Source organism: Perca flavescens, chromosome 4 (genome assembly GCF_004354835.1).
Source record: "Perca flavescens isolate YP-PL-M2 chromosome 4, PFLA_1.0, whole genome shotgun sequence".
NCBI classification, from domain to species: Eukaryota; Metazoa; Chordata; class Actinopteri; order Perciformes; family Percidae; genus Perca; species Perca flavescens.
In genome coordinates this window covers 22,327,646-22,347,644 of record NC_041334.1, presented here as the reverse complement: position 1 = coordinate 22,347,644, position 19,999 = coordinate 22,327,646, and the positions used below count along the sequence as shown (strand labels likewise).

At 41.8% G+C, this 19,999-nt stretch overlaps 2 protein-coding genes across 5 annotated transcripts; both read left to right on the top strand.

The window, feature by feature from the left end:
* The first annotated feature begins 5,114 nt into the window (after positions 1–5,114).
* ddi2 (DNA-damage inducible protein 2) lies at positions 5,115–14,725 on the top strand. 3 transcript variants are annotated; one of them, XM_028576490.1, is made up of 11 exons: positions 5,115–5,260; positions 5,417–5,590; positions 6,597–6,726; positions 7,421–7,714; positions 7,807–7,933; positions 8,208–8,335; positions 8,763–8,891; positions 9,443–9,546; positions 9,703–9,895; positions 11,854–11,902; positions 12,174–12,200. In XM_028576490.1, the coding sequence occupies exons 2-10, from the start codon at positions 5,453–5,455 to the stop codon at positions 11,862–11,864; spliced, it is 1,254 nt and encodes a 417-aa protein (XP_028432291.1). In that variant the 5' UTR covers positions 5,115–5,260; positions 5,417–5,452; the 3' UTR covers positions 11,865–11,902; positions 12,174–12,200. The 3 variants fall into 3 exon arrangements, with proteins under 3 accessions (XP_028432291.1, XP_028432288.1, XP_028432290.1); XM_028576487.1 differs by lacking the exons at positions 11,854–11,902; positions 12,174–12,200 and adding an exon at positions 12,223–14,725; XM_028576489.1 differs by having other exon boundaries at positions 11,854–12,256.
* A 903-nt stretch (positions 14,726–15,628) lies between these two features.
* On the top strand, positions 15,629–19,743 carry si:ch73-15b2.5 (rho guanine nucleotide exchange factor 19). Of its 2 annotated transcripts, XM_028576538.1 has the most exons (12): positions 15,629–15,985; positions 16,071–16,229; positions 16,313–16,377; positions 16,481–16,767; positions 17,727–17,887; positions 17,982–18,134; positions 18,220–18,349; positions 18,456–18,530; positions 18,688–18,780; positions 18,892–19,037; positions 19,131–19,286; positions 19,401–19,743. In XM_028576538.1, exons 1-12 carry the CDS (start codon positions 15,786–15,788, stop codon positions 19,444–19,446), a joined length of 1,671 nt encoding a protein of 556 aa, XP_028432339.1. In that variant the 5' UTR covers positions 15,629–15,785; the 3' UTR covers positions 19,447–19,743. The 2 variants fall into 2 exon arrangements, with proteins under 2 accessions (XP_028432339.1, XP_028432340.1); XM_028576539.1 differs by lacking the exon at positions 15,629–15,985 and having other exon boundaries at positions 16,113–16,229; positions 16,318–16,377.
* The last annotated feature ends 256 nt before the right edge of the window (positions 19,744–19,999 follow it).

The following is a 19,999-nucleotide window of genomic DNA, read 5'->3' as shown; positions in this document are numbered from 1 at the left end:
TGATTAAATACATTAGGAGTTTTTATCTCGTGCCCTTGAATTGAATTTATATTTACATAACTTAAAATGGACAGTACGACATGAGACTAAGACTCATGTCTCAGACTTCTCATCCTCATTACGAGTGCACTGAAAACTGGGACTATTTTACTCACCATACTGAAAAAGAACATTTTCTGTTTCAGTGTGGTGAGTAAATATAGCCTGTACAGCTAAAAAGAAAAAAGAAACACATAGACAGCGTGGCGTCTAGTTTAGAATCATTCAGATTTAGTGTTCTGACTTGGCTTAAAGGGGTGATAGAATGATTATATAGGGTATTTCACACTGTTCCTTATGGTCTCCTAATGGGGTATGTAATATTGGTTGGGCTGAAAATGGCCTGGTTGATATTTTATTGGCCCTTATGCATCCCTGTGTTTTGGCCCTATTTGTAACAAGAGCTTTTCTTCCAAAAATGGTATGTTCATGAATATTTAGATGAGCTGCGCGCTGATTGGTTGAGCGAATTGCCATACGCACACATTAGAGACACGCGCTGATTGGTTGAGCGAATCGCCATACACACACATTAGAGACGCGCGCTGATTGGTTGAGCGAATCCCCAATACACACACATTAGAGACGCGACAGACTCTTATATTCCAGACACTGCAATGTTTCGTTACCAAATTCACTTCTGAGACTTTTCTATGCGAGAAATCAACTATATAAAGCTCAAATATGGGCCGTTTTATGAAAATGTATGGCTAATTGCAAATTTGGTAAGACATGTCGGACTTTAGGAGCTTCACACAGTCTGACGAGAAAGCGGCAGCCTGCTGGGCTCCATACCCAGCGCAAAGTCACCCTTTGTGGATTATTGCACTACGGGGCTCTGCGTCCGGCTGCCGGCATAACTATAATATATTTACAGTTTGAATTTCATCACGGCACTGATATCACAGCTACCCCAAGGTCTTACAAAGCTAACGTTGTGTCCGATTTGAATTTAATGTATTTTTATGAACTCAGGGTCTTGTTAGGAGGAGCAGCTAGCTAACTAGCTATATGTCCCATTCACTACAATGGGGAAATATCGCAACTAGCTAGCTACACTTTCGGCATAACTATAGTATATTTACAGTTTGAATTTCGTCACGCCACTTATATAAAATCTAGCCCAAGGTCTTACAAAGCTAACCGTTGTGTCCAATTTGAATTTAAGGTATTTTTATAAACTCAGGGTCTTCCTAGGAGGAGCAGCTAGCTAGCTAGCTACACTTTTGGCATTATAGTATATTACAGTTTGAATTTCATCACGGCATGTATATTAAAGGTTCCCCAAGGTCTTACAAAGCTTAGCTAACACTTGTCCAATTTGGGATTTCAATTGAATGCATTTTTGTGAATTTCAAAGGTCTCGTTAGGAGGAGGCTAGCTAGCTCTCATTGATGGACTCCAGCCCACCGCGGCTCTATCAATGAGACTCGCGGACAAGAGGCGTTTATTTCCCCGATTGTTTGTTTAAATAACTCAACACACATATCCATTATAAGATTAACTGGAACCTGCGGGCTGCGGTAATAGATTGCGGGCGTAACAAGCTTGCTGGCCGCGCTCTCAGGCACTCACCGGCTGGCCGGTAGCAGGAAGAGGGGAGAGGGAACAGCGAGCTGCAGGCCCTGGAGCTCTGTCAGGGCAGCGGGGTTTGGTAGTCCAGTCACTCAGAAAAGGGTAAGTTTGCGCGGGTATTGAGCACCGGGCCGCCGGCCGAGCTCAATCGAGCTCACAGCAGGCCGGGGTCTGTGAAGGAGGACAGGCAGGGCGGTGATGTAGCAACCCAGGCAGCACCGGCCGCTGAACTCCGACAAACAATCGGACAAAATTTGCAATTAGTCATCCATTTCGTAAAACGGCCCATATTTGAGCTTTAAGTTTCAGAAGTGAATTTTGTAATGGAATAGTAGAGATCTGCGCGACCTAGATTCAGAAGGCTGATCTCAGGTCAGTTGTGTAGCCTATGTAAATGTTGGGGCGTGACCGGTCTCTTAATACATCCATGGGCGTGACAAAGGTACAGGTTTTGAGATGCTTACGTAAGCAACTAGCTTTGTTGAGATTTGCCCGTTTTCAGCGGCAGTTTCAAAATATGAGATTTTCATAGTAAAGGGGTGTCAATGGGATTTAGAGCTTCTATGTATGTCCTATTTACCCACCGAACTGTCGTTATTAAACTATAGCAGGGTAAAATCGGTTTTGCATTCTATCACCCCTTTAAATATGCATAAATCTACATATGGCTGCAATGAATTATAAAAACAGTTTACTTTCAGTTCTCGTCCTCAGTTCTCATCAACTGAAATACAGTTAAACTGCACACAGTGATTGCAAAACTATTTTCTACACTGAGCTAGCAAAAGTCCTCAAAGGATTTAAAAGTCCTTTAAATATTAGTTTGTTTAGTTATTGTTTAAGAATTATGTTGCTTCAAAGAAGATTATATTTCGCAATTGTAGTATTCAACTACAAGTGCTTTACAATACATTGGACAAAACTGCTGTTATTCCCAAAACCCCAAACTTTCTGTAGGGGAGGGAGACAAAGTCCGACCATTTGTTAAGCGACATTGTTGTGAATAGTATGCAAAATAATTTATTTGCTTTTGGCCTCAAAATGTGAGTCTTCTACTGCTTAGTGTTGAAAGTTGGGTGTACGGAGCTGAGGAGAAAGTATTTGTGGCTCTGCGATTTTTATTTGTTCCTTTGTTTAAGTGCACTTCTGAAATCTGTATCTAGGTTAAGTTACCACCCAAAAAATGGTTGTTAAGGTCACTCTGAAAACACACAATGTGCCAGTGGATACACACATTAACAGGATAGGAATGGACTTGTGCAATTTAGGTTGTGTGATGTCTACCTCATTTATAAAACTGTGCGTAGGATCCTTACTATAAGTGTATGTACGCCCAAAAGCCTAAAATGGCGTACGCCCAAAAAAAGTCAGATTTATAAAACCAGAGAATGTCTAATAAGGGGAGAACTTTGTACATTGTACCAACCGGAAAATTCCGGGTTGGTACAATGGGGCTAATAGGGAGTGAGATAGGGAGTGAACAGGCTCTCCATAGACAGGCTCTGATAAAACCGTGTGTACGCACACCTGCAATGTTCCCTTTATAAATCACAGATTGACTACAAGTGTGCGTACGTGGATCAGCCTCTTATCACGCCCTATACACGCCCATTTTTAACCATAAATAGTCAATGCAAAGCACTTCGTGAATGCTGAGTACGACCCTGGCAGTTATTTCGTTACACTGAATCATGCCGAATCATGACGACTGGCGGAGAAAATAAATACATTACTAAATAAACCTCTCAGACGCTCGGCAATTGCTGCCAATTGAATTATAATTTCGGCCTGTTGTCGCACAGTGTAGGGAAACCGGATCTATAGACTACCTTTATTAATAAAATCTTCCAAAACGGCAGGCATTACGGCACTCGGGGACAGCTTTGATATACCAGACGTATATAATAAGATTTAACAGAACTATATATTATATCCAAACAAGCCTTAGTGATGAAGTTGAAGATTATATATAATATTTATTTTAAAAAACACTTAGCTGTCTGACATTTCCCTCTGGAAACAGCCGGTTTCCCCCAGAGTGGCGAGGACGTGTATTTGGACCGGGATGGCACGGTTCCGGCGCGTTGCCCTCTCTACTGGACCCAATTCAGTACATAGATCCAAGAACTCAGCTTTAGGGAATCTAAATCGGCAAATTAGCCAGTCATCGTCATGGTCCCTGAAGTCTCTTTCTCTCCTGATTCTTCTATTGGGGGTTAGTCCTCCTGCAGGGCCAGCAGTGCCATCATGCAGCATTACGCACGGGGTCACCGCAGTATTTATATATTTACAGCAATTTGTGATTGTTAACACCTTGCCAACACAGCAATACAATCTGAAGACGAAAGAAAGTGTAATAGGCAAACGCACTTTTCTTCATGAAGGTTTTGTTAACAGTTTTAAAGTTCGAGCTGATAACGAGGACATTAAGGGTAAAGATTGCGCGAGAGCTTAACGGCTGTATTTTCCGACTTTGACATTTGATGATATATGCATAGTTTTAAAGATAGATATTTAGTTATTTACACTGTGTTCTGCCGTTATCTAATTGTAGGGTAGGCTATTTGATGATATCCTGTATTCCATGTAGTCGGGCCATCTCCTCCTCCTGCGTTCCGTAGCGGACAATGTGACGGCGAGACAGCGCCGATTAAATATTAAGAACAAATTTTTATTTAAGATTTCAGTTTATGGAACAGTTATCACTGAGTACAAGCGCAAATAACACTGCTGGATTTAATCTTCATGGTAACGTGGATGATATGGAGTGAAAAAATGTGCGAGGCATCAATATTTTTATTTTTTCTACTCTTATAGTTATTCCCATTTACTTTTTGCAGTCTGACTTCAGTTCACCACCTCACCATCTGCGTCGCCAATTCCTATTTTGTCTCCATAATGTGCGTACGCATGGGTCAGAGTTTGCGTGGAGGACCGCACATTCTCCCGTCAAGTTTGTTTTTTATAAATCACAACCTTTGCGTGGGATGTGGCGTAGATCTGAGACCCCTGTTGTCTAGCACAAAAATACTGCAGCTTTGAAAAAATATTTACATTTAAAACATTGTTGATTACTTTGTCACTGGCTGACAGTATTTAATAACCATCCCACCCCTACCCAGCTCATAAAAGTAGGCTACATGAATCTGCATCACCCATATTCCCTCAGGTTGACACTGAACTCACTTACCTGAAATATAATATAAGTAACCTGTGGATTTTGTGTAAATACTAAACGAAATGACAACCACTGTTTGTTAATTGGTCAGTGTAGTCCTGTCAAATGTAACCCTTTTTATATTCATTTCATAAAGCCTTATAATCAGTCAATATAATATGCGTTCTAAACCAAAAACCTTTCTCGAAAAAAGGGCAAAATAATCATATAGCTAGTTTAATTATTCCAAGTTTCATTATGCCTTGTCTTCAATGTGTGTCAGTTCCAAAGGATCCAGCAGATGGTGGTAATAAGACTCTGGCTTGCAGTGCTTTTAAGATTAGAAGAAGAAACTTCTCACGAATCACGACAGCAAATTCTGTAATGCGACATGTCGAAAAACAAGCTGGATGAAATGCGGCACTGAGCAATACTTGATGTTGTTTAGTTGTTGTTAATAGAGAAACTGGCACATCAGGCTTTTACCCAGTAAGTGCAAAACAGTCCCTGTCTATCCGTGTAATATCAGTTTACCCTTTGACGCTTTTTTGTACTGAAACACATCTTAAAACTGTACAAAATACCAATAATAATTGGGTTTTCCTTTGTGAAACAAGGATCTACACTAACCGCATTCTGTTACAGCGGGTTTGTCTAGTGATCTTGCCCCCAAAAAAAGCGATGCTGGTCACCGTGTTCTGCGCGCCGACGGATCGCCCAGAAACCACCTTCGCCCTCGATGTATCCCCAGAGCTGGAGCTGAGAGACTTTATAGCACTTTGTGAACTGGAATCAGGAATCCCAGCTGGGGAAATTCAGGTAAGACCCAGGCTAGCTGTAGCCATAGAGCTAACGTAGCTATTAGCTGGCTAACTGACTTGCTAGCATGAATCGTACTTTTGCTGTTTTGATGGACGGGCTGTTGCGAAACTTCGTTTATTAACTGCAGACCCATTTGCCGACTTGTGCCCCCGACTGCTATTAACGGTTACAAACAGTCGGCTTAGCTAAGTGGGTAGCCTTAACTTAACTGAAAGTTAGTTTTGACAGATAAAATTCTGGTCACAAAGACATTTTATCCCAACAAATTTCCCAAAACCTTTCACACCCCCTGGGCGGCAGGAACCGCTTTTAAAAACGCTTTGCTTTTTTGGGAAACCCTTTTGCATGTAGGGGATTGTCTTCAATATCATAATTAATACAGCTCGGTCTGTTATGAAATATGTCTGTGGGCACTCGGGAAACCGAAAGTGAGGGTGAGAAATGAACCTGAAACAAATACACTGACACCAAGTAAAATAACCTTGTAGATCTGGGTTAAGGCAGTAGTCGCAGTCAGGAAGACCACTGAATTGGCCAGCCAGTGAAACTACTGGCTTAGCTACTTTACTTACTGGAAAGTAGAGTTTGCAAAAGGAAGTGCCACCTAATGACTGCAGCATTTTGTAACAACTGTACAACTTCAGCTAATGTAATATCTTATCTGTGTTAGCATGCTTAGCTTATTCAGTCAGGGATTCAATATTCACATCAAATACAACTTTACTTTTACTTTTAAGTTTATTTGAATAGGGACAAGTATGTTACATAAGCTCATGTTACATACTACAACATTTTAGCCGAAGCCAATTCTCAATGTCCGTCCCTAGTGGGCCTTTACATTAAATTCAACAATGCATAGTTAAAATAAACATATTAAAACACTATTACACAATAACAATGAAGCCGATAGTCAGTGGTCACATGCTTGACCTCTGATTAAACATAATCTGTAAATCTTCTGTGTGATGATATTCAATTTAATTCTGTATTTTCCCATAAACAGATCACATATGTAGAACAGCCCCTAAAAGACCCTACTCGTGCCTTGGGGACCTATGGTGTTAAGGATGGAGATGTGGTGGTTCTCAGGCAAGCTGACAGAAGGCCCCCACCGACTCAGCCAGCCTTTCCAGGTAACACACGTGTTTGTTGAAAATTATATGAAAGATAAATCGCTCTGAGGGTTCTTCCGTGGAATGATGTTTTTCCACAAGAACATGGGTTGGGACTTGACTTTGTGTAGGACTTGAATTGAGAGTTCAGAAATAGGCAGGGCAACAAGAACAATGCTGATATTCCCAATGTTGTTTTACATCCAAATACATTTATTCAACCTGTATTACTGCCGGTAGTTCTAGTGAGCGACCACCATCAAAAGTATGAGGGAAGTAAGTGCAGGTTTACAGGAAGAGAAACGTGTTGACTTAAAATCTAGGGACACAAGGCAACACTGTTCAAAAGACATAAAAGATCTATGCATTATAACGAGGGCTGTCAAAATGAACGCGATAATAACAATTTAACACGTTCTGTAATTTGGACCTCGGGCCGCTCCATAATTTGGGAAATTAGGAAAGCGATGCAGCAGTAATGTTGTGGATGGCTAGCAGAAACCGTAAAATGCTCCGTGATAATATCCAGGGGATCACCAAACCGGCCAAACTTGAAAAATATCCCTCTGAAAGTACATTTAGAACAGATTAAAAAAAATGTGTGATTAATCGCAAGTTAACTATGGACAATCATGTGATTAATCGCGATTAAACATTTTAATTGATTGACAGCCCTAGTTATAACCTCTCACTATTTATCCTTTGTGCTTCTTAGGTCTGCCCCATATTGACTTTCGTTCCATCACAATCCCTGGCACATCTTCAACTAGTCAACATGGTGCCATAAGGCCGCAGCAACAGGCTTCACAGCAGCCGCCGCCGCAGCCTCAACAGCAGCCGCAGCGCGCGGCACAACCTTCCACACCAATGGCCTTTCGTGGCTCCTCTCCTCAGGGACTAGATGACCCTGCCTTACTCCAGCAAATGCTATTATCCAATCCACATGAGCTTTCACTTCTCAAGGAGCGAAACCCGCCACTTGCTGAGGCCCTGCTGAGCGGAGACTTGGGTAAACAATAAAGCAGTTGATGTGACGTGCCACGATTTCTGTTTATGGCAGATTTGAATCGATCATGTTAGTGTAACGGTCTATTTCCTCAGAGCGTTTCACCAAAGTGCTGCAGGAGCAACAGCAGGATCGAGCCAAGAGAGAGCAGGAGAGGATCAGGCTTTTGACTGCTGATCCTTTTGATTTGGATGCCCAAGCTAAGATTGAGGAGGACATCAGGTATGGTGCAGAGACTTTAGATTTTGTTGACTACTTGTACAGTAAATATTCATAGCACAACACATAACACCCCTCATCTTCAGCATGGTACAGCTCAGCTTTACTTCCATAACCACATATTGTGGTGTAATCATTTTTAATATAATTAATTTTCATGACTTTAACTGTACTATTTAGAACTAACATTAGAAAGGCAGCTTGTTCCCCAAAGTTAGGCAGCAGGTTTTAATTCTTAAAAAAAATGTCTTACTCTTTGGATTTGTGCATATTCCAGGCAGCACAATGTGGAAGAAAACATGACCATTGCAATGGAGGAGGCCCCAGAAAGCTTTGGACAGGTGGTTATGCTCTACATTAACTGCAAAGTCAATGGGCACCCTGTGAAAGCTTTTGTTGACTCAGGTAATGAGCATTAAATCCTGATCCCATGTGTAGTAGTTACAATTTTCTGGCCATGAACGGGAATGCTACTGAGATGTTGGTGTGCTACTTTGTGGTTTAGTTTTTGTTTGTGGCTTAACCGATAAGCAAGAGAGCAAAATGTGTTTTAGTTGTGATTCACACAGGTCTGCATGTGTGTAAATAATAATCAATTTCAGCCGCTTCTATCTGTGATCTCATTCCCCTTGTGATCTTTACAAGACCAGTATGTCTCAGCCAAGATGGGGAAGAGCCCTTATCCTGGAGCACAGAAATATGATACGCGTGCTGTACCATTTGGATTTACACAGCACTGTATTCCCCTTTTCATTGCACAGGCCGTTTTTTGTTTTTGTTTTTTGGTTAGCATTAAACATTTTTGTAGAGTTCTGACATTCTTTGTTTTTAGGAGCCCAGATGACCATCATGAGCCAAGCATGTGCTGAGCGCTGTAACATCATGCGGCTGGTGGACCGTCGCTGGGCCGGGATTGCCAAAGGAGTTGGCACCCAGAAGATCATTGGCAGAGTTCATTTGGGTGAGTGTTGGGTTTTTTGAGCAACATTGTATTATTGTATTAACGTCAGACTAGTTCCCAGAAAAGGAAAAAAAACATTAAGGTATGATATTTCAGTTTTTGCTGAATTTTATACTACTTAGCATCAGACAAACGTTGCATGCCGTTTTTAAAAATGTGCTGAATGGTTAGATAGCCTAGCTTAGCACAATTACTGGATGTTTTACTTATTTTTCACTCTCACCCATACAGTAGTTATGGTTTGAAATACGTTATTCCACTGTTGTGAATTTGTTCAATGTGTGGTTATGAAATGGCTTTGTAAGAAACTCTGTCAACGCTAGTTGTACAAATACAAAGTAATTTACTGCAGATATCCACAAACTACCTTACGATTCAACATACCTTTTTAAAACTGCACACAGAGATATACAATGGTGTCAGAGATTGTCTGACTCTGGGTAGATAGAATAATTTCCCCTTGATCTATTCCTTTAACTGCATCCGTATTCAAGCCTCTGCATGACATTTGAGCGTAGTTTAAATTGTGTTGTCTCCTTGTGCTCATGTAGCTCAGGTCCAAATAGAGGGGGACTTCCTTCCTTGTTCTTTCTCCATCTTGGAGGACCAGCCAATGGACATGCTGCTTGGCCTGGATATGCTGAAGAGACATCAGGTGTGAGACCCTTTTTTACCTGATCACAGTGTGCACTACAGTGTCGGGGTGGAATTAGTTACATAATATTTTCATTTTTTTTTGTTTTTTTTTGTTCCCTGTATACTGAATGTAAAGGAAGGTTGAAGAATATTGTTGAATATGTTTTTCTCGTAGTGTTCGATAGACCTGAAGAAGAACGTGCTTCTAATAGGCACTACAGGCACCGAGACTCGCTTCCTGTCTGAGGCCGAGCTGCCAGAGTGTGCCCGGCTGGCATACGGAGCCGAGGGGCGTGAAGACGCCCGTCCAGATGAGATTGGTGACAGAGAACTGGCAGAGGCACTTCAGAGGTCCATACAGGAAAGCGGTAAGAAACCGTTTTTCATTGGGCTTGTTTCAGCTCAGTTAGAACCACATTTGCATGTTCCACTTAAAGCTTCTTACTCTCAGCCCCATTTATGCAGTCATCTGAATTTTCAGTCACATGATCACTTTATGTCATCACCTCAGCAAATTAAATGTACTTCAGAATAAGATGAGGTCAGGAAATTTAGAGATGTCTATCAGGCAAATGTAAGCGTTTATAATAAAAGAAGATAAATGAGTTCATGGCTAAGATCAAGTTCTTTTGGGCCTAAAGGGAAACACTCATGATTAGGTGGGTTTATTTGATGCTTTTTTTCTGTATGTAGAGTGTCGTTGGGTTATGTGAAAGGCACTTAAAACCAAATGTATTAATATGATTTGAAACTATATCTATATGGTGGTTACTAAGCTTACTAAACTTAGTTACTAGCATTAGCAACCTTTGTTTCTACTATATGAAAGTTAAAGCTATAGTGCGTTCTGTCTCGCCCCATTCGAAGTAATGACAACAATTCTGTCGGTGCATTCACATGACACAAGCCTTCCGTGAGCGCTTCACCCCCACCCCTCCTCCACACAGTTGCTAGTAGCCAAGGAGGACACGGAGGATTTAAAAAAACACAATGAACTCTTCAGAAGAGGTAATTATCTTTAGATTCTGCGCGCGGAAGTTGCCGGACAACACCAATTTCTAAACATAGCCACGCTGAGAAATACAGAGAGTTTTGTAGAGCCGAGTCTTAATTAGCTTTGTATCATCTCATAGCAGTAGTTCGAATGTAACGGACGTTAATTATTGTAAAAAAGTTACACACTAAAGCTTTAATTGCGCCAGTACTGCATTAGGAGACATAACGCAGAGCAATCTTCTGTATGCGTTTGCCTACTTTTTTGCTGCCTTTTGTGGGTGTGATCTTGTAGTCATTTACTGTGTATTTCAACGCCTATATTAAGCAGAAATTTGGAGAAAACCCTTAATCGCTTTCGCCTCCATTAACACTTAATGCAGTCATCATTGCTGATCAACAGTACTGAGTGTGTCTTATTGCAGTGTTCAGCATGGACTGTTACATTTTGTCAGATTCTGTTAGCCAACAGTGCAGATAGATCTCTGAAAGAGTGTGAGAACCGCACTTAAAGCCCTCTCCAAAGACTAACTGAAAGGGACATCTAGTGCCAATAGAGAAACGTAGGTGGTTATTGGTGTGAGCAGGACTGTCTTCCACAGTAAATTAGTAAGCTATCAAAACAGCAAGCATGAAAGCGATGTTCCATCACTACTAACAAAGTTGTATAATAAAGTTACATATTCTGTGATAGAAGAGTTTATCCATATCGCCCACTCCTACATGGTTATAAAAGTAACCGTCCCGAGGTTAACTGTAAGCAGAAAGTGCTGCTTTTTCCACCAGTTGGAGGTGTGTTAGTATTTGAGATTGTCAAAACATAATCATGTTAGTGTTTCCCTTGTAATGCTACTGCCATTGATCCACTTAGTCGTCGTCATTGTTTCCATCAGCCAGTCATGTCCGGTAATGGCTGCATGTTGCGAGTGGAATTCAAACAATATAAGCAGCAGCAGAGTTGCAATGGATTTGTGGGAACTGCAGCGGCCATGTTGCGAAATGAGGCAATCCTCTACTAGAGAAGAGGCATCAATCAGCTGTTGAATCCATTTTGGTCCTGATAATCATGTTTTAAGGGTTTTGATCAAATGTCTTACTGACGTGACCTCAATTGAGTTTTCTGAGGTTCAGTGATGGGTTATGTGATTACACTGTGACCTCTCCGTCAGGACGTAGGCTCAAGTTGTTTTTGGATGACACTTTTCACATCTGTGTGCGAGTGTGAAAAGGTTGATAGGTTGTTGCATGCTCTGTGTGTGTGTGTGTGTGTGACTGCTAACTTTCTCCGTCCCTTTGCATGATGTGTGTGGTGTGCGCCCTAACCCCTGAGCAGGACAGCACTGATGCATTTGGAGACCGCTGGAGAGGGCCCTACCAACCAGGTACTGCAAATTCACAAGTCCATTGGCAGTGCTAAGCCCATTGCTATTTCTGGCTTTTATTTTGCTGTTATTTTGCTGCTGGATTGGTTGATTGATGTTGTACCTTTTGTGTCTACGTATTTATTCTGAATACATATAACTGTTAAAAACTGTCAAAAGTAGCACAAGTCACAAACGATAGGTGCAGCGGGTATTCAAGAATTTTTACAAGAGTTTCAGTAAGGAAGTGTGTGTTTTCGGTTGTTTCCTTAAATGCATATTATGCTTCCAGATGTCTTCACACGCTGTTTCATTCCCAGTTATATTGTCTCTTACAATAGACACTGCAGATGGACAAACTACCTCACCGCAGCCCCCACCATTTACATTACCCAGAACCTTAGACCAAATGTCCTCAGCCACCTCCCCTTCCCAAAGCCCTTCCCCTGGCCAGCCCCAAACCCTGGATCGCTCTCAGTCCGCACCGGCCGCCATGGAGCAGGCCTCAGCACCAGGGCTGTGCCGGGACCCCCCTGGCCTCCTGGACCTTCCTCTGACTTCGTCCTCAGCAGAGGATGCTGATTCTGCACCTCATCAGGTCCACTCTCACCCTCTGCCTGTCCATAGCAACTCCAGCAACAAAGTGTCCCCTGTACCCAGTCCCTCAACAGATGTCCAGCCTGGACATGCAGAGGGGTGTAATGGATCAGATGAGGCGATGAACAGTCCCGTGCTCCCCCATCAAGAGGAACTTTCCCCCATTCAACCCATGGAGCAGGAGGGGACTGAGTCTGACGCCGCTGATGCCACGGAAGCCCGTCCGAGTGCTCCTGACAAACAGGACTCGGTGGAAATGGAGTCCCCCACTGCCTCGCAGGGCGCGGCGTCCTCTGAGAGGGACCAGCCTGAAGGGGAGCACTGCTCCAGCTCCGACAGCATCCCGTCGCTGGCGGCCGCTCTGATGGAGCTTCACGAGCTGCTGGTGTCCAACAACCTATCTCAGTCCCAAAACCACAGCACCTCCTGCTCAGACGAAGCGGGCCCCGAGCCACGCACCCCAATGCCCGAAAACACCCAGCGTATCCCCTCCACTGCCATCGCAGCCGGTGCAGAACCGAGCGACGCCAAAGCCAACGATGCTGCTGCCGTGTCTGACGAGGGACCATCTGCGTGTCCTGTGCCGGACCTCTCTGGCCACGATGAGCATCTAGGCGGGGATACAGCAGAGACCGTGGAGGGACAAGGACCAGCGCAGTGTCCAGACGACCCCGGGGAGAGGAGGGCAGGTAGATGTGGGCCAGATGAAGCAAAAACCATCAGCGGGTTTCAGCCTGAGCCCGAGGTTCCTCCTGAGGGGCAGCAGGGGAGAGGGGTCGCAGACGGACGAGCCTCCGGCACCAACACCCCAGACACTCTTGGCCTCCAGACTGAGCACACTTTTCTCAGCCCGCTGTCTATGGCAGTGGGCTCACCTGAGGAAGTCTCTGGCACGTCCTCCTCCTCTTCCTCTCCTCTTGCTCAGGCTCCCCAGCTTGCATCTCCAGCCCCTGTTCTCCCGCCTCCGCATCCCTTTATAGAACCATTTCCAGCCGAGCACATCCAGCGAATCCAGGCAGCAGGGTTTTCTGCCGGGGAGGCAGCAGAGGCACTGGAACAGGCCCACGGGGTTGTGGAGCTAGCTCTACTGGCACTACTAGCCCGCAGTATCACTGTGCCCACCTAGACTCACAACTAGTCCTACGAGTCCCCAGCCTCCCAACTCAGCATCTGTTTTATTTATACCTTGTTACTGATCCAGATGTCTGTCCTTTTTTTTCCTTTTTTTTTTAAAGCAGGGAGCACGTATAAACACAGGGAAATGCTGTCCTTTTGGTTTGTCGTACAGAATATCTAAGAACAAACCGGACCACTAGTAATACTTTTCTGGATATTGCATATGTGAGGTGTGTTTGCATGCAGATGTTTTGGGTGGCCACCCATCTCATTGGATTTTAGAGATTTGGTATGGTAGATTGATTTTCTTCTCGTTTTGTCGTCCACCGTTGACACATTATTAAATGCCCAACGTATGATTGATTCTTTAACCATTAAACATTATTATAATTTCCCCTTTCGATATGTCATAAAACTATTGTTGTGGAGCATCAATTAAAAAATAAAGATAAAAAATAAATCTCAAAATGGAGTAGGGTTGCTCCTACTCTATTCCAGAATAGCTCTGTCTGGTGAGCTTTATATCATTCAGCACAAATATGGATATTTGAAGCAATTTGCTGATAAATAAAGCATCATGTTGATTGTTGTTGTTTGTAGCCCCTTCAATTCACAAATCGGAACACGATGGAAACGCTTCATCGTGGGAACTGCTGCCGTTTAGAAGGGTTGAACATTTTTGATCAAGTTTACAAATAACTGTCTCCACATGGAGAGTGGAACCCCCTTTAACCACGGCTGTTCTCACACGAAAATAACAAGTGAGCCACACGTGTGTTTGTTGGCATTTTTAAATTCAGTATGTGTATTACAGAAGGTATCTTGTACTGTGTGTATTATTTTCCACAGTTTGAAAGCTTTGCCATGTGTAGATTACAAAACTGTTCGTAGCTCCCGTTCAGAAAGACCTTTTTTATTTTGTGTCAAATCAAAATAGTGTGTGTACCTTTTTAAAAACACCCATTTTCATTTTGTAATTCATTAAAATATTGCCATGTCAGTACATCATTTATTAAGAATTTTAATGGCTTTATTTGAGTCCTATACCAACAATGTTCAGGCAGATTGAATTATCTACTTTTATCTTGTATGACATTTTAAATTGCAAATAAAATGGAACAAGTATTTGTACACTGTGCGAAATTATTTTGTATTTCTTTGGTAAACGCAGTGTGATTAGAACTGCATCTTAATAAAGTCATCAAATTGTTTCTATATATACATACAGTGGCAGCAACAACACAATCAATGTACTTAACTAAATCAACTGTTTGATACAACAGGAAATGCTACAAAATGTGCACAAATGCAGGTAAAACCTTGAATTTGTTATGTCACTGCCAATTTAATTTTATAGCAAAATGATTAAAAAGATGAATAGTTCCATCCATCCATCCATCTTCGTCCGCTTATCCGGTATCGGGTCGCGGGCGGAGCAGCTGGATCTGGATGAATAGTTGACTGCAGAAAGTGGTGCTTTCTCCACCAAAAAAAATTCATATTATAGCAAAAATGTTTTTCCAAACATTAATAGTGTTGTTTTTGAGGTGTTCACAAAGCTCACAAAAAAGTTTTTTCTTTTTTTTTATTAGGTTTCCCTCCCTGTGTGAACCTTTTCTATTTCCTTTGTGTAATACATTGTGGGAAAATGTTTTTTAGGTATGCATACTAGGTTTTTTTTAATATATTTTACCAATGTGGACACAGTACTTACTCAAACCCTGGTAAGAATTAGGGCTGCAACTTACCTAATTATTTAGATTTTCAGTTAGTCTGCAAATCTTTTTTTTTTTTTTTTTAGGATGAATCATTTGGTCTAGAAAATGTTTGACAATAGTTAAAAATCTGAATTTCCCAGAGCCCACAGTGATGTTAAAAAGTTGCTTGTTCTGTTCAACCAACAGTCTATAAACTCAAAATATTCACTTTGAATTGGTATGTATTGAACTGGGACACATCTCGTTAGCCTGACCTTTTTAAAAAAAAAAAAAAAAAAAAAAAAAGCCACACCTGGTTCTAGTTTTTGTGATTGCAGCTCAGTAAATCTCAAGCTGCAACCAACAGATCCTTTAATCGGAGTGGCTCTGGACCAAACTAAGGATGCTTCAGTAGATAAACACATCCACATGTTGCACCTTGGTCAGAGTTTTAAAATAGAGTATTGGCGGCGGCAGTTGTAAACTCAAGCGTTATGGCTCAATTTGGCTACACAGATGAAAACAACCACTGTTGGAGCAGCAACATTATCGCTAATCTACACTCCTACTTTGGAGATAGTCATCCAGTGAATCATTTGATTTCACAAACACAAACCGTAAAGACAGGAGAGCAGCTGGACACTGGAGGCCTTGATAGGAGCGTGGATTCCCTGAACCTGCTTGAGGATTGCAGGTATGGACCACATGGTGCATGTTGAACACTTGAGTAGACTTTGCATGTAGGATAATGACGATGAAACGTTTTTTTTTTTTTTTAGTCCTCCTATAGACTTATCTTCAGCTCTCAGGTCGGTGGCTTTTACGCGGACAAGGGGTTTGAGAAAGCATTCCCCTGTGCCCAAGCCCTGGTCACTACCTAGACTTGAGGAATGTCCAGTTTTATCTCCATTAGATGATCAGGAAAAACCTGCAGAAGGGTGAGAGAGACTGTAAATTGTTATACTCCTTTTTATAATCTTTTACACTTTTAACTAAATGTGGCCTGCTTAATAAAACCCAGGGCAGCAGACACAGCTGAGGAGGAAGTGCCGAGTGTACCATTCCAGTCAAAGTACATTCATTTGTGTAAGTTTACCTTTTCTCCTCCGGCCTTGTCAGTGATTTGAATAGCGTAACATTTACAGCAATGTAAAGTTCCATGTCTGCATTTCTTCCTTTTGCTCTGCAGTCCCACTGTATCAGGACTACTGTGTAGGCCTACAGGCGATAACGCACGGTCTGCGCAGGCTGAGCACGAGTTGTGTGTCTGAACTGATAAGCCCCCATGGTCCGCAGCGCCGTCACTTCGGCTATGAGGTTACATCGCCGCCATTAAACTCTACTGAAGCGACCTCATCCTCCCCTCCATCTCATCCAGTCAGGGTGACTCTGTGTACTCTTTGGCAAGATCTAGAACAGGTGAAGGCGTCTGGCTTGCTCAGCAGCCTGACAACCAGAGAGATTCGCCTTCAGGAGGTGTGGAAAGCTCTCGATTTCATACTTTACACGTCACGATAATCAACACACTCCACTCTGGAGCTGGCTTAACCAATTTGGGATCAAATTACATTAAAATCAGAGAGGAAGACAGAAGTGTAGCAAAAAATGATTGGGCCTGGGTCACTACCTACACAACAGAGACTGGAGGGACAACTATGCCATTTACCAGTAGGCCGGTGTCTAGTAGGCCTGTGCCAAACTGTAAAGTTTGGCAAGAGGATGAACACTTTACCTAAATCAGAAGGTTTATTCTCTCAGACTGGCATGTCCTTCTTTTAGCATTTAGCATGTTCTTGTGCTAAGGTTACCTGTTAGATATGGTTACATCTAACTTTTTTTTATGCAACCTTCACCATGTTAGCATTTTTAGCATGTGAACATCTGTAGTTACTGCGTTTTTATATACCAAAATGTTCCATGTAACTTGGGGGGGTACTTGTAAGGTGTAGCATTAAACATTTAGCATGTTTGCTTGGAATGTTCACATTAATCTCAAAACAGGCTGTACTGATTTGTATTGAAGGATAACTCTGGTGTTTATATGTTGTCAAAAAATCTAATAATAATTTAAAAAAAGACTTAAGTGTCTCCTAATACATTATGATTCCTGCTCTATCTGGTGCACTCGGTCTCTGCATCCCTTCTTTCTTAGAAAGGGTCACCAACAGTGCACTAGATGGGGACTATTTTCAGCTGTGAGATAATACAAATTTTGCATTAATAGTTTTTGGAAAACAATAGTTTGTGGCAAAGAGGAATTGAATACACAGACAATACTTGGTTAGTAGGACCAATTCAGTTATGGTTTTTAATGGGATTTGCTGACCATTAACGGAATCATCCGCCTCATCTGTTAACTGTTTATTATGCTCTTTTAAGGTTTAGTATGACTGACATTCTCCCTGAATCCTTGTTCTCATTTCCTTCCTCTGAAGTCGACGTTTGAGTTGATCGGCTCAGAAGCGTCCTACCTAAGGAGCCTTGGACTTGCAGTCAATCACTTCTATGCATCAAAGGCACTGGAACGGACTCTGAATCAAAGGGAGCATCACATTTTGTTTTCCAACATTCGTCATGTGATGGCAGCCAGTGAAAAGTCAGAGCTTCACATACCAGTACCTCCTTATACATATTTTATTTTTTTTACTGGTTGTTGGCGTCTATGCTGAGCTGGTGTCTGTCTCTTCTAGGTTTCTTGTGGATCTGGAAATTCGACTGGGAAAGAGTGTGTTGATATCTCAGGTTGGAGACATTGTGCTTCAGCACTGCCCTGAGTTTCACCGCCTCTATGTGCCATATGTGACAAGCATGATGTACCAAGAGACGCTTTTCAACCAGCTACTGTAAGTCTGTTCTGTAGTCTACTTAATACCACTGCTGGTACACCAGCGACTTTTCATAAAACATTTCTCTTCCTTTTTATTAAAGTCAGCATAACAGGGACTTTCTGTCTAAAATCAAGAAGCTTGAGCGTGACCCGGTGTGTCAAAGACAGAGCCTGAAGTCATTCCTTGTCCTTCCCTTCCAGAGAATTACTCGTATTAAACTCATCCTAGAGGTAAAGGCATCTGGTGGTGATTTAAATTTTTTATTTTATTTTTATTTTTTAATACTTTTATGACCCGTTTCAGACGTCAACTAAAGTTGGCTTTTTGTCATTTCAGAGCATCCTAAAACTGACTGACCCAGGCTCTGCCTCAATTTCAAATCTCGAAAAAGCAATTGAAGCCATCCATGAGGTAATGTTATTTTATAAGTGTTCAGATCTGTACATTCAGTTCTGAACAGGGGAGTGAGCTTGTTATTGGAAGGGGGCTGAGAAAATGAATAGGAATGGCCATGTACGTAGATGGCTTTCAAAGTCAACTCTAAAAAATTTTTGTCTACTCTGACCAGGTAGTGACAGAGTGTGACAAGCGGGTCAGAAAAATGAAAGAAATCGAGGAGCTGGTCTGCCTGGAAATGCTGCTGGATTTTGGCAAAGTTAAGGTGACAAGTTTGTTTTTCCTCTTTCTCACCGAATATATTACCATCTGCAGGTTTACACAACAAAATCAAGTCTGTTATATATTCTGACTGACTGCCTCTTCCTCCATCCAGTCAGTCCCTCTGATCGTGAGCGGGCGTTTTTTGGTGCACCAGGGACCCATGAGACAGCTGACTGTGGCCGCTTGCAACTCGAGAGTAACATTCGTCAGAGTCTACCTCCACCTTTTCAATGACTTTTTGATCATCTCCTCGAAAAAGTGACTTTGTCTTTTTAACACCACAAACTAACTTTTAACCATCCTATTACTGAATTGCCTTTTGAACCAGACTGTTTTCTCTCTGTATATCAGGGACCAGAGGTTCACAGTTGTGGATCATGCTGAACGTGTGCACGTTGAGCATCTGAAGACTGAGATCCTGGGTCTACCCCCAGACTCCTTCCTGTTGCATCTCTCTCAAAGTCACACCGGACAGCCAACCGCCATGATACTTGCTGCACACACAAGGTACGAGTGGACATCTTTTTTTATTTTTATTTTTTAAATAATTACTAAAATCTTCTTCAGCAGCCATTAATCCATCTGCAGTTCCTGTCTTTTATTTATTTTTTTAAATTGCAGGTCAGATAAAGAGGCGTGGATGAAGGAGCTTTCGTCAAAGCAGTGATGGAAACATTATTGTGCAAGATTATTTTTGATTTTATAATTCAAACTTTGCACATTACTAATGTATACATCTTGATAATTGAAAGAATTTGAATGTAAATTTGGTTCACTCTTAAAATGTATTTTAACTTGACTGCACTTGATAAGACATGAAGGGTTCAAACATTCACTGAATGTCACAATTAGACACACAGCCTGAAGGTGTCTTTTTAATTACTGGGAATAGATTATTTTATTTATTTTTTTTCCTTTTCACTTGTATTAAAATGCTGGACTCTTCTAAGCAATGTGCACTTTATTTCTTTTTTTTTTGTTTTTTTTTTTTTTTTTAATAAAACAAGTCTGACTTTGACAGATCAGCCTAATGCAACAAAAACCTCAAACATGTCCAACAGGCCTAGGTTGTTTCTTGTTTGTAAAACTGCAGCATAGTGAACAATAACTGTTCACAGTAAAAGGTTGTCATTCGAAGCCATTCCACTACACCAATTGAAGCTGGTAAGAACTTGACAAAACGGCTCCTGATCTTCTGACATAAAAATATTTAACACACT

Excerpts from the sequence above, each read along its gene's own strand:
- ddi2 (XM_028576487.1), top strand. The coding sequence starts at position 5,453 with ATGCTGGTCACCGTGTTCTGCGCGCCGACGGATCGCCCAGAAACCACC. Across the intron at positions 7,715-7,806 it reads CCTGCTGAGCGGAGACTTGG|AGCGTTTCACCAAAGTGCTG; the intron begins GTAAACAATAAA and ends CTATTTCCTCAG. Across the intron at positions 8,892-9,442 it reads CATTGGCAGAGTTCATTTGG|CTCAGGTCCAAATAGAGGGG; the intron begins GTGAGTGTTGGG and ends GTGCTCATGTAG.
- si:ch73-15b2.5 (XM_028576538.1), top strand. The coding sequence starts at position 15,786 with ATGGCTCAATTTGGCTACACAGATGAAAACAACCACTGTTGGAGCAGC. Across the intron at positions 18,781-18,891 it reads TGGATTTTGGCAAAGTTAAG|TCAGTCCCTCTGATCGTGAG; the intron begins GTGACAAGTTTG and ends TCCTCCATCCAG. Across the intron at positions 19,287-19,400 it reads ATACTTGCTGCACACACAAG|GTCAGATAAAGAGGCGTGGA; the intron begins GTACGAGTGGAC and ends TTTAAATTGCAG.